This window comes from Anopheles stephensi, chromosome 3, assembly GCF_013141755.1.
Source record: "Anopheles stephensi strain Indian chromosome 3, UCI_ANSTEP_V1.0, whole genome shotgun sequence".
NCBI classification, from domain to species: Eukaryota; Metazoa; Arthropoda; class Insecta; order Diptera; family Culicidae; genus Anopheles; species Anopheles stephensi.
This window is the reverse complement of record NC_050203.1, coordinates 56,420,329-56,434,037: the sequence shown is the minus strand read 5'-3', so window position 1 is coordinate 56,434,037 and position 13,709 is coordinate 56,420,329. Positions and strand designations below refer to the sequence as shown.

The window sequence follows — 13,709 nt, the reverse complement described above, 5'->3', positions numbered from 1 at the left end:
TGCGTCAAAGCTGTTGAAGAATGTGTGAGTGAGGCTGCTTAGAACCGCGAGACCACTTTTGCGACTTACCACTCGAAATCCCACCAAGATCAGTCCTTAGAATAGCTGCCAATCACATCATACACTATGTCGCCCACACTCACCAACAGCCTCTGTGCGATATCATCTCGGGCACGCGTTGTTAGAAGCCGGCGAGAAGTTTAATCAGCCAGTTGGTTTGCTGACCGTTTGGTTTAATCCTTCCCGAACCTTCTGTGCGGTAAGAGTTGAGTTTCGTAGCTGTAAGAAGTTCTACACAAGTTCGTTGTACTGTTACATAGAGCGCATCACGACATGGAAGGTTTCAAGTGGTTTCTGCTGGTCGGGTTAGCATTGGTGTGTCAGTTTGGGCTCGCACCCGGACAGGAAGGTGTTAAGGGTTCATGGCGCAAGGGTGGCGACAGTCAGGTTGCATCTCGCCCCACATTCGGGAATGATAGTTTTATCGGGGTAGAACCTGCCCGTCCGAACGCGACCGTAATGAATCTGCAGCGATCGAATGAATCGGTTAGTGCGCTTGATCGGTTCATGAACAAAACCAAGTCGCAGATTCCGACTGGTGTGTGCTTTGAAGAGGTACCTACGGTGTCGCTGCTGAAGTACAACCCTCGAGGAGATGTACCGCAAGGCAATGGAGTAAGTAAACTATCTTAAAATCCAGAAAAAAATGCTGATTAACCTCTGTTTTGTCACTCTATCCCCCAGTCAAATCCTTCCCTAAGCCTCATCCAGGTTTGCTGTCCCGGATATGAGCGTAACGTGCACAACTTCCGCAAGTGTGAGCCCGTGTGCGAGGAACCGTGCCTGAATGGGCTTTGCGTTGGGCCGAACACCTGCCAGTGCTATCCGGACTTTGTACGGAACGTGCAAGGCCGGTGTGTTCCGACGTGTCCGATCGGGTGCGATCATGGAGACTGTGTGGTCGGTACGGGCGAATGTCGCTGCCACGAGGGTTACGAGTTGGATGCTACTACTGGCGGCAAGCTGTGCGTTCCCAAGTGTACCGGAGGCTGTGGTGAGGGACGGTGCGTGGACGTGGAGCGGTGCGAGTGTGGTGAAGGGTATTCGTTCGATCCGAAGAACAAGTGTGCGCCGCACTGTGATGGAGGCTGCCAGAATGGGCGATGCATCGCACCGGGAGTTTGCAAGTGTGAGGCGGGCTATGAGATGTCGGAACTGGGCTGTGAGCCTGTGTGCAGCAAGTGAGTAAAGAGCTTGGAAGGGTAAGCTTCGGAGATGTTGTCAAAGCTGAAACTCTGTTACAGTGGTTGCTTCCACGGTGTTTGTACCGCACCGGACACGTGCTCCTGTAAGCCAGGATTCCAGAAGATTGGAGAGCAATGCGCCGCTACCTGCGATAGTCCTTGTCTCAATGGGGAATGCACTGGACCGAATGTTTGTAGCTGCAAACGAGGCTACGTCCTCGACGAGGCCAATCCCTTCCAGTGAGTATTCTGCGCAAAAAGTCATCTCCTGTCCAATCTGTGATCGTCTCTCGCTCTCTCTGTAGCTGCATCCCGCACTGTCCCAACGGTTGTCCGAACGGAGTCTGCTCCGGACCGAACATGTGCCTGTGCAATGCAGGATACGTGAAGGACCGTTCGCTGAAAGGAAGCCAAGCATGCGTCAAGCGCTTCGATGGAGTCAAAGCATAAGTGCACAGCACCGATAACGTACCATATGCTTGCAAGGTTTCGCTTGCACAAACCGAAGCCGACGATTTGCAGTGCGCCGTCGTCGCTGTATTTGATAGTGCTTATCGCAATGGTTTGTTGAGCAGTGTAGCATGCAAGAGAAGAATCACGAAAACAGTTGTAAGTAACGAGCAGATGTAATTAATGCAAAGCAATTGTGCTAATTGTTATGTGTTTTTAATCATTATTAATGACTTTAGAGCAATCAGGAAAGAAATGATGTGCAGAGAAAAATAATGAGAAGAAAGCAGTCATAAAGATGGAGGAGTTGGAAGAGATATTAGACAAGAACTTTGAATACCTTTAAAAACTATACTCGCTCTGTAAAAGCTCTTTAAGCTATTTTTTTACAATCTTTATGTATAATAAAAAAATCCTCTCTTCAATTAAGAATACGTCTGAACACCGTCCGCCACGTTGTAGTTGCATACATGTTCAAGAGTATTTCCAAACTTGAGTGCAACGACGAGAGAGCGTAGCACTCTCTGATGACAAACTCAACTTGATGTTTGACACTAAACATGACCTCCAAGATGCAAATATTCCAACTCCATCTAATGCTCTTAGCCGCCCCAAATAACCGGTCCTGCACTGCACCCAACAATTGACTGTCTCCCTTTCCAGATGGCTCACCACCACTCGAGCCATCAGCGAACTTCAACCAACAACGTGCGCAATGTAGTTGTTTTCTTCGCCATCGCACCAACATAAATCCATTATTTATAAACATATCTCTCAGCGCTCCAACTCCAACTCTACGCACGACATAATGAATCATAACGCAAAGTGTTAGCGCTTTCCAGAAGTGTGAGATTTCTTATCGGAATGGTGTAAGCAACCGCCACATGCGGTCGCTGCGGTTAACGAGTGTGTTCTCTCGCCCCGACTTCCAACGCCTGGCGACGACTTCATACCGTGGATTAATGTCACCGTGTTTTCGGTGCTTTCTCGCAATATTTACATACGCTCTCTCTCTCCCGCTAATGCATAACACACAGCCCTGCACATCCCTTTTTCGGGGGGGGGGGGAGAACCCTTTTAGTGTTGCGCTTTCCGTTTTCCACAATTCCCCATTCGGCCAAACACCCATTAGAACAACCATTAAGTTCGGCCGGCGTGCCAGAACAGTTCGATTGTTCCTTTGATGGTAATGGCGCTGCCAGTGACACTCTCCATCCCGGGACTGAGACTGATCGTACCACCGCGGGCGAACCGATTGCGCGGTGCGTGCGTTGCATTTACAATTGCAATTGCTGAGGTTCTCTGCCAACACTTCTTTCGAGGGGGGCGGTTCGAGATGGTGGAAGAAATCCCGGCAAAAGACGGCGGGTGGGCAACATATTTGTTTTGTTTCTCTCCAGCACGGAGAAACATCAGCACGCACTCCAGCACGGCGTAAAGATCTTTCTCCCTTGCATACGATCGTTGTCGACAGCACGGGGCGAACGGGCTACGAAGAAAGATTATATTTTTAGTTTCTGCGCCTTCGTCGCTCACTCTCGCAGTGTGCTCATTATTCAGCGCCCTGCGGAAGAAGAAACGCGCAAACTACTGGCGAAGGCGGCAAGACGGCTTCAGCATTCTGATAAGTTGCGTTTGGGTTGCCCGGTTGCCTTCGATGGACGTCGATTCCGGTGACGTCCGGTAAGCAGTTCGTTGCATTGCCCCCGAGGAGAGTGTGTGGAACGGAATAAATCATTTCGGACAACGAGCGACAAATTTCGACGACATCGATCGAGTGGCATCCGACGATCAGAAGGAGTTGGGTGTACAGAATCGGGAAAGGAAACGTTCCACAACCAGCCAGTACCGGGAACGATACCGATCGTCGATCCTCAGTCGGTTGGTGAGCAGGAACCGCACAGGACGTTCTTCGGGTCGCTTCTTCATTCTAAACCCTCTGTAACTGGAATCTCCCGTTCCGTGAAGAGATTCTGAAGAGTTGTTTGTACGCGTGTGCCGTCAAGTGTGCTCGTAGAAATCGATCCATCTAGCAACGATGCTTTATCTCAAGATCATTGTGGCGGGTGCTGTGCTGCTGCTGGGAATCCTGACAACCGCAACCGTTAGTGCGGCTTGCTCCAAAACGATCGTGTACGTGTTTGAGTGGCTATGCGACCGCATAAACCGTGTGATAAGTAACAACAGTTCTTCTCTCTAACGCTGCAGGAAAACGAGGGTGGAGGTTAAGAATGGTAAACGGGTGACGGTGATCGATCAACCGTGCTGCAAGGGATACAAACGGGTGAAGGCACGCTGCCTCCCAATCTGTTCGCTACCCTGCGAGAATGCCAAGTGCACTGCACCGGATGTCTGCACCTGCAACGCTGGGTACGAGAAGCTGTCAGACCATCGGTAAGTAAGACGATCGGCAGATGACCCATAGGGTCACGCTTGGGGCGGAAGTGACACCGCCGACACACAGCGGGGTGAGACATTTCGCAGCGTTTCCTCTCTGTGCATCACCCTTATCACTGTTCACACGCTTTCTGCTTTCTGCTCCACGATCTTCCACGGCTTCCGAAAACAGATGCATTCCGCACTGCAACGATTGCGATAATGGTATCTGCACGAAGCCCGGCTACTGCCAATGCCATACGGGGTATACCCGGGCCGACAATGGCACGTGTGTGGCCGAGTGCAACAACTGTGCGAACGGGTTCTGCCTGCTGCCAGATGCGTGCCAATGCTACGACGGTTACGAACTGCAAGGACTCGACGAACAACGCGCCTGTCGACCCGTGTGCGATGGTGGCTGCCTCAATGGGCAGTGTGTCGCACCGGATGAGTGTTTGTGTGCGGATGGATACACGCTTTCGCAGTATGGTGAATGTGTTCCACCGACAACGCCTGCACCACGCTGCCCGGAAGGATATGTGGACGATGGCATCGGTTGCAGTCCAGTGTGTTCGGAGCCTTGCCAGAATGGGACCTGTGTGGCACCGGATCAGTGTGAGTGCTTCCCAGGATATTCGTCCGATAACTCTAGCTCGCCGTTCGTGTGTCAACCGGTGTGCAATGGAGGTTGTGCGAATGGTGATTGCATAGCACCAGGCGTTTGCATCTGTCACGCACAGTATGGCAAAATCGGTGACGAGTGCATTCCGCTGTGTGAACGATGCTCGCTGGGACACTGTGTGCAACCGAATGTGTGCGTTTGTGATCGGGGCTATCGGTTGATCGACGGTGACTGCGAGCCGATCTGCGAGACGGAGTGTATCAATGCGATCTGTACAGGGCCGAACGCGTGCACCTGTCTGCCGGGGTACAACTACACCGACATTAATGCTCTGTTCGATTGTTTGCCGGTGTGCGAGCAGGAGTGCATCAATGGACGGTGTGTGGCGCCGGAGAAGTGTGAGTGCAATGAAGGTGAGTTGCTTGGGTTCTGAGGCTTTAAGTGAATATGTATAAATTGTGTCATTTTCCTTTCCCCATCCAGGATACGTGCCGGATGAGGAAAACTTCTGCATCCATCCGAACGATTTGTGCCGCATGAAGTGTACGAACGGACATTGCGACGGTGCCGAATGTATCTGCGATGCGGAATACATTAAACACGCGACCGATGGACACTGCGAGAAAACCTGCCCCAATGGCTGTACGTTTGGTGATTGTGTTGGCGGCGAGTGTTTCTGTCACGATGGGTACCGCCTATCGCTGGACAATGCGTCCGTGTGTGAACCGATCTGTGGTGAGGACTACGATTACAGCAGTGCCGGCTGTATCAATGGACGGTGCGTCCGGCCGAATGTGTGCCAGTGTGAGGAAGGGTACGAGTTTGTGGACGCCAACCAGACACGTTGTGAATCGGTGGAAGAGATCGCCCGGCAACGTTTGGCTCAGGAACGGATGGCCGAGTGTCGAAGAAGCTGTCGGAATGGGAAGTGCCGGGCGGGTGAGTGTCGGTGTAACGAAGGGTATGCCCATCCGGAGGGGAACACGCTTAGCTGTAAGCCAGTGTGTATGGAACCGTGCCTGAACGGAACCTGTGTACGACCGGATCAGTGCGAGTGTAAGGCAGGCTTCGTGTTTGTCGAGGGTAGCCAAAGCCACTGTCGATCCGAGGAAGAACTATTGCGGGAAGCATATGAACGGTGTAAGGGACGCTGTCGGAATGGAGATTGCCACGGGGATCAGTGCTTCTGCATGCTAGGATACAAAGCGTCCAGTCTGGACCCGTACGACTGTCAACCGGTGTGTGAGCGACCCTGCGTCAATGGTACGTGTGCCGGAAATGATCGTTGCCATTGCTGGGAGGGTTACGCCCTGAACGATGAGGATAATCATATCTGTAACCCGATCTGTTCGACTGCATGCATCAATGGGGATTGCACTGGTCCGGAACTGTGTGCGTGTTACGCGGGATACATCCTGGCCGATGGCAGTAACAGCGTCTGCGTAAAGGAGGAAACACCCGAGGAACGATCATCCCGTCTACGTCAGCTAACATGCGAGCGCGAGTGTTCGAACGGTTGGTGTGAGCAGGGCGAGTGTCGCTGTGTGCAGGGTTTCTATCATGAAAATGGCAACACGTTCCGGTGTGAACCGTACTGCGAGCGACCTTGTGAAATGGGCCGCTGCATCGGGAACGATACGTGCGAGTGTCTCGTACGCCACGAACTGGTCGAACCGTTCGTATGTGGTCCCATCTGTAGCGAGGATTGTGTACGAGGGTACTGTGCAGCACCGGATGTGTGTCGCTGTCACGACGGATACGAAATGGTGAACGGTTCGAGCAGTGTATGCGAACCGGTGTGCGGCGAGGAAGGCTGTACGAATGGTGTTTGTGTGGGACCGAACGAATGCAGCTGTCTGGATGGATTCTATCAGGATCAGGATGATCCGCTGCTGTGTCACCGGGAGCTGAGCGTTATACAACAGATGTCTGATCAAAGGTATGAGGTATTGCGAGTGTGACATCGATAACCATTTTCATGCATCACCTTCTATCTATCTATCTTCCACTCCATAGTATCGCTGGTGGAGAATATTACAAGATGTCCTACATCCACTACTTCATCCCGGTGATCGCCTCCGTAGCACTGATCGTAGCCGTCCTTATCGTGAAGATGATCATACGCAACCGGCAGAAGGACTATCACGTCGGCAAGCTCGGTAATGTACAGCGACGGCGCAAGTCGACGACCAGCAACAGGGCCAGCAAGCGCGACACCGCCAACCGTACCACCGATTATAACGATTACAATCTGGTCGTTCTCTTCCCTACAGAGAGCAAGGAAAACTGTGTCTACTTCATGCCGAAACCGGACTCCAAGACGAACGAGCTCACTAAATTGAATCTCGAAATTGAAACCATCTGATACGCGCACCGGCTTGGGGATCTTGGAAATACAAGCGAACCAACGTACGGCAAAGCTTACCGGCAAAATTCGCAAAAGCGCTGGCTCGGGTGGGAGACTCTGGAGATACCTTACCTTGGGACAGGCGAGACACGCATCAGTTTTCCATTTTTTGCCTCTGTAAATATGTGCACCAATGTTGCTTCTTAGGAGGCGACTTTAATTTATAAGTTAAGAACGACTAGCTAGTAAAAACTTAGTTAAAAGAAAAAGCTCAATAACAACGAAACATGAACCACAAATTAGGTGAAATAAAATGAAACATGTCCTAAAACTGTGTTTGTTTCTTACGTCGTCTCCATTCGCCCAGAATCACTAGATATTTAGCATTAAATTAAAAGACAAGTTAATTCTTTTTATTGTTCTGCTTTGCACCAACTTTAATAAATAATTCTAGAAATGCATCCTACCAAGCGATCAAGTTAGATTTGTTTAGCAGTCCAGATCCTGCAATGGTGAGTGATGATGGGATGAATACTGCAAATGAAGCAGATACGATTGATCCTCTAACTATCCTTTCGAAGCTCCTATACTCTGTCTACCACACGCACCGAATCGTACCACCGGTCAGCTGCTAGTCAATGTCTGTTTCCCTGGAGTTTCTCTTTTTCATGTATTTACACGCCAAAACGGACGCAGTGACAAGCACAATTGTTGCACCGATGACGGCAGCAATAATGATCCACTGATCACGATCAATCTCCGACAGTAGGCTAGATCCTGCGAGTTGAATCGGTTCTGGCTCTGTTAAGCTTTCGTTTTTTGCTTCGGGTCCCGTTTCGCTTTCCACTACCAATTGCTGCATGGCGTGATCCAGCAGCTTGACTTTATCAACCGGACTCAGATTTATGCAGGTACCATCGACAGCAATGGCTCCAGAATCGCAAACACATTCACCCGTCTCCGGTACAGCTCGGAATCCCTCCGGACAGTTTAACGGTTCGATCCGATCGCCTTTTTCATTCTCATCTTCCTCTTCATCATCCTCATCATCTTCGGCAGCAAATCGACTTCGAATGAAAAGGTCCTCCACCTCAGCTTGTGCTTCGACACAGATGTGTCCGTGGCGCAGCAGCATTCCCGGATCACAGAAACAACGTCCATCAACGCACTCACCGTTGACGCATCCCGGGCTACACGTACGCTCACAGTTGCCTTGCTCATTAAGGATCAATCCTTTGTCGCACTCACAGACGTTGGGTTGCGCACAGTACGATCCCTTCCCGCACGGTTCCTCGCAGTAAGGTTCACATTGGCCTTCGAACGTTTCGACATACCCCGGTAGACAGACGCATACATCCGGCTCGGTGCAGATGCCGTTGGTGCAATCACCACCGCACACAGGCTTACAGTGCACGATCGATTCAGGCCCAATAGCTAACTGATATCCCGGGTAGCAAGAGCACACATTGTTGTCGATACAATCACCATGCGCACAGTTCACGTACAGTTCGTCGCACATTGGTTCCGGAGCTGGAGTGGTGGGACATTCCGGCGGTGGCATGGTTGGACAGATCACATCCGGACACGATTGTATCGGTGGGCAAGTGATCGGCACTACGGGTGGTGCCTTGGTCGTTGCTCTCGTTGGAGGAACTGTGGGACAAACCACTTTCGGGCATGGTGTTGGAGGTGGAGGAGGTGGAGGACACGTAACATTGCATACAGGTGGCGGGATCTCGGGACAGCTAGGTTTGGGACAATCCCTTGTCTCGTCACAAACACATCCATGGGACGCATTTTCCACCTCATAGATAATGACGTCCTTACCACACTCGACCGGTTCCGGGACGAGTTCACACGTTTGTCTACCAAGTTGATCGATGGTGGAGTAAAAATCATCAAAACATCTACAAGCGTTAGGACCACCACAGATGCCAAAGGTGCAGTTCACTACGTTTGGATCACAGTACGGAGCACATTCGAAGCGCGACTCCTCCAGCGACTCAGGATCTTCGATCGGTGCGTAGCCTTCCAGACATTGACAGACGTTCGGTGCAACGCAAATGCCATTCAAACATCCAGGCACGCACACAGGCTCACACTGATCCGACTCTACTCTGTACTCGTATCCATCGTTACATAGACACTCGTTCGGTGCAAGGCATCGTCCATTGGCGCATCCATTAGCACACACCGGAACACATTCCGCCGGTCCTCCGTTCATTGGAACCCGCAGGTAGTAACCCTCCCAACACTGACATTTGTTCGCCCCAAGACAAACTCCATTATAGCAATCGACCACATTTGGATCACAGCTTGCCTCACACCGATCACTTTCGGGAGCGCGAACGAATCCCGCATTGCACACGCACGTGTTCGGCGCGATGCAGGCTCCATTTTCGCATCCACCGGCACACATAGGTTCGCAGATCGAGTGGAATTGCTGCGACGGACGATAGCCCGGATGGCATTCACAGCGGCCCTCCTCCACACAGTACCCATTGACGCAATGTTCCCGACAGGCGACCGGTTCGCACAGCATCCGTCCGTTGCGGATGGCAAGCGTGTAACCTTCGTTACACTCGCAAACGTTAGGCTGCGTACAGCGACCATTAGAACAGTCCACCAAACTGTCCTCGCAGATCGGTTCGCATACACTCGTACTGTTGTCGACGAATCGATGGCCGGCCAAACATTGGCACACGTTCGGCCGGATGCAGTAAGCGTTAACACACTTATTCTTGCAGTACGGTGTACAGATTGAAGATTTCGAATTTGGTGCTGTCAATAAATATATTTTTTTAATTATTTATAAAATGTCCTTACAAAATGGCGATGGTAGTGCGCGATCTACTTACAGCTTGAAGTTGCAATGTAACCCTTCAGACATTCGCAGTGATCCGGTGCAACGCATCGTCCATTCGAGCAGCCTTTCGAGCATTTAGGTTCACAGACATTCCTGCTGTTCTCACTCTTGATGTAACCTGAATAGGGAAGAACCAAACCGCCACATGTTAGCCCTAGAATCCTCCGAAGGTGCCATTCCTTCCTACGCACCTTTTTTACAGTCACAAACATCCGGTGCGACACAAATGCCATGCACGCATGGTTTCGAACAGTGGGGCACACATTTTCTACCCGTCTTTGGGTCCAGCTGATAACCTTCCCGACACTGGCATTGGTTCCCCCCGACGCAGACACCATTCTCACAGGGCTCGCTGCAAAACGGTTCACAAAAACCGATCGTGTCGTTGTACAGGAATCCGGCCGCACATTCACAAACTCCAGCACCGGAACACACCCCATTCACGCATCCATTGGGACAGTCGGGAACGCAAACGTGTGGCGACTGTTCATCCCTTGGACGAAAGTTCCTGTGGCACAGACAGACGTTTGGCGCCACGCAGTCTCCATTGACGCAAGGTTCGGAGCAGCTAGGAATACACACCGATTCGTCGTTCTCGGCCGGACCATATCCTTCGCCACAGCTACATCTACCCGGAGCAATGCATTGTCCACCCTGGCAAGGTTTCAGGCACACCGGGACACAGTGGTTGCTATCGTCTAGCTCGTACCCTTCGTGGCAGGCACACTGATGCGGTCCAATACAGTTGCCATTGGCACATCCTTCGGGACAAACGGGTTCACAGGTGAAGTTCGATTGCGTTGAAAGTGTGTATCCTGATAAATTGAAACGAGATCAATGGAAAGGTATTTCTAGTTATTTTTAGCCACATATAGTTATTTCTTTTGCTGAAATGTAAGCAGTAGAAGTCTTCTCAGTGAAGCCTTTGAAGGCCCTAAGCGGGATGGATATTAGGCGTCCAGGTCCAGGTCCAGGACGATAAGCGATAAGGTCTTGCCGACCCCTTGCGAGCTCATGCATTGAGCATCTCTAATTCTTAGCGCTTATTGAATTCTGACGATTTTGGGTCTGTTTAGCATATAAAACAAACATCTCTGAACTGATCTTTTCTAGAATCCATAGAACAGGAAATACATTGACGGGGTATTAAAACAGGTCTCTTCTCCGGCTGATCTAATTTAGTGTCTTCCTAAGTTGCTGATGAAATTGATTTCTTGGAGGTCTCAAGATATCTCCTTAGCTTCAGGATTTAAAGGAAAAGGACTCCTCTTGGCCGCATTGCTACATCGATAAGGTTTATGAAATCCACATGGCAACCCATCACACACTAACCTGCCTCACACTGGCACACATTGGGCAGCACACAAACACCATGAACACATTCCTCGGTACAGTGTGCAACGCAAGCATTCCCATCATTCGGATCCGGTCGATATCCTTCGTCACACTCGCAGACATCATCGACACATCGCCCAAATCGACACGTACGATCACACTTCCGGCGACAGGATCCACTCGCCGGATCTCGCTCGAAACCTGCATCGCAAAGGCACACGTTCGGAGCTACACATTGTCCATTCTCGCACGCTACCTCACAAACAGGCTCGCAGCTGTAAAGCAATCGGAAACAGTGGGAGGAACAAAACTGCAAGTATTAAAATTTGCAACATACTAAGCTCGTGATCACTGACGACCTTCTTACCGATAGTCGTCCACTTTCTTATAGCCACTGTAGCAATCACACGTGTCCGGTGCAACACACTCTCCAAAGATGCACTTTAACCGACAGGATGGCAAACACTCGTCCCCGACCGCATGGTACCCCTCACAACAGGCCCGCTTTTTGTGTACCTCGTAATCGAGCTGCAAGAAGACACGGTAGTTAGAGGAACACCTTTCTTACACCAGGCGGCCAGTTTACACACTCACCGAACAACTCAACGTATCCACCATGATCGGAATGCGCATGGGATGCTCACTGAACATGCAGTAGTACGTGCCTTCACCGAACTTTATGATTTGGCGTTTATTTTCCACCAGCTTAGGCACTCTGCAAGCAAATGAAGCATAAGAACACAACACTTTTCCCAACCGAGCAATCTATCAAGAATCGTCGGTAGCTTCACATACTTTTCCTCTTCATAGCACAGCTTTTCCACGGCCATCACTGTTGAAACTGCATGCTGGAGCCCCACCAAAACCAGACAGCACCAAGCACCCAGAACCACCGACAGAGGGATCCGCCTGGGATAGGCGGAATTCGAATGTTGCCCCATTACCAGAACTTCACCCTAACCGAGAGTAGAACCTCGCTCGAGAATGCGTGATCGTGCTACGACCCCCAATTCGTTACTGAACTGTCCCCGCGATCGATTGCTCCAGACGCAACTGCGTACGCGACATTTTGGGCAGCGACGGGAAGCTTCTGGGCAAATTGGGGAAAAACTCGACCCGACGCATCAGCGCTAATCAGCAGAATCGGTTCTTTCAGGAAAGAAAAACAACGAAATCAATCTTTTTCTTTTTTGCTCTCTCTCAAGAGGAGAATTTTACTAAAAGAGTCACCAAAAACGAAAAAAAAACCGACAACCCACTTGACCGTTGACCAGTGTTTAGTCAACCGTCACCAGATTGGTTATCGGTTGAGGTTTCGGGATTACGAAATTGTCGATGAGCGCAGAGGGACATGCCCTCAACCCTTGTTATTTCCCTTGTAATCTTAATTGCTTTTTTCATCCGAACGATCGGTTTTACTGGCCATGAGCGTTGTGCTGGGCCCGGATTGAGTAATCTTGGTTCGCGTTCCAAGAGTTGAGGATCAGCAGCGTGGCTGGATCGGACTGGGTTGGAGCATTTTCCTGCTAACGCAGTAAGTACATCATCCACTTCGACTTGAAATGTGCGCTTAAGGTGAATTGTTGTGCGAGTTAGGAGGAATAGATCAGGTGCCACATAACCAGCACGTGTAGCAATTTCAATGTTTTCAAATTTCGTGTAATTCAAGTCAAGCGAACTTGATCGATGATGTGATCGTGTTGAGGCAAAAAAAAAAAAAAAACGCAACGATTGCCATGAACGAAAGCATAATAAATTCGGGCGATAAGACCCCGGAGTCTATTTCCGCTTCTAATAAGAAGCAAAACGACAGCGCGCTACAGATTGATCGCGATATGCACGGGCATTGGCGTCATAATAGCAATGAAATGCCAAGCGTCCAGAATCGACGCATAAATAACCGATTCTGTCACCAGGATGCTAGACTGGCAAGTAACGGTTCCAACGGAGCACGGAGGAAAATATTCAATGACACACACTAATAGTGTCTGGATTGCTGTTTTCGGGGCGATGAGGGCTTCTCAGCAGAGCATCGCTTATCACACGACCCACGACCGGTACATGTGTATGTAGGTCAACAACATGACTAACGAGACGCTAATCGGATCGGAGGATGAATTTGTTCTTGTGATTTGAGAATCAGTGACAACGGTTGTCTTCAGTTGCGGTTGATGAAGCTGATAATGTTTCTACAACTTTTATAGCCTGCGGTGTTGTTCGCAATTCGGAGGACAAAAATCCTCTGGACGATTCTGGAAGAGCAGCATTAGCGAGTGGGATAATTTTTAGCTGATTAGAGTGAACATTTTTTTCCTAACTTCACAACTCTTTTTTAGAGACGAACTAGCTATCGATAATTTCGATTAGTTTTACCCTATTGAGCTTTCGTTCCGTTTGCGTTTCCAGTACTAAATAATCGACCAGGTCGCCGGTTGTCGTGTGTAGCCAAATGTTTCTTCAGATCGTTAC

At 50.1% G+C, this 13,709-nt stretch overlaps 3 protein-coding genes across 4 annotated transcripts; 2 read left to right on the top strand and 1 right to left on the bottom strand.

Moving 5' to 3' along the window:
* Positions 1-72: 72 nt before the first annotated feature.
* LOC118508815 (von Willebrand factor D and EGF domain-containing protein-like) lies at positions 73-1,897 on the top strand. The gene is made up of 5 exons (XM_036048556.1): positions 73-259; positions 321-675; positions 745-1,241; positions 1,305-1,484; positions 1,550-1,897. Exons 2-5 carry the CDS (start codon positions 334-336, stop codon positions 1,692-1,694), a joined length of 1,164 nt encoding a protein of 387 aa, XP_035904449.1. The 5' UTR covers positions 73-259; positions 321-333; the 3' UTR covers positions 1,695-1,897.
* A 138-nt stretch (positions 1,898-2,035) lies between these two features.
* Positions 2,036-7,371, top strand: LOC118508805 (fibrillin-2-like). 2 transcript variants are annotated; one of them, XM_036048527.1, is made up of 6 exons: positions 2,036-3,827; positions 3,903-4,088; positions 4,264-5,105; positions 5,176-6,631; positions 6,709-6,851; positions 6,966-7,371. In XM_036048527.1, the coding sequence occupies exons 1-6, from the start codon at positions 3,733-3,735 to the stop codon at positions 7,055-7,057; spliced, it is 2,814 nt and encodes a 937-aa protein (XP_035904420.1). In that variant the 5' UTR covers positions 2,036-3,732; the 3' UTR covers positions 7,058-7,371. The 2 variants fall into 2 exon arrangements, with proteins under 2 accessions (XP_035904420.1, XP_035904419.1); XM_036048526.1 differs by having other exon boundaries at positions 6,709-7,371.
* Positions 7,372-7,425: 54 nt separating this feature from the next.
* Positions 7,426-13,658, bottom strand: LOC118508803 (fibrillin-1-like). The gene is made up of 7 exons (XM_036048523.1): positions 12,036-13,658; positions 11,835-11,955; positions 11,608-11,768; positions 11,238-11,515; positions 10,097-10,720; positions 9,898-10,023; positions 7,426-9,820 (listed from the first exon to the last, which is right to left on the bottom strand). Exons 1-7 carry the CDS (start codon positions 12,179-12,181, stop codon positions 7,671-7,673), a joined length of 3,606 nt encoding a protein of 1,201 aa, XP_035904416.1. The 5' UTR covers positions 12,182-13,658; the 3' UTR covers positions 7,426-7,670.
* Positions 13,659-13,709: the final 51 nt, after the last annotated feature.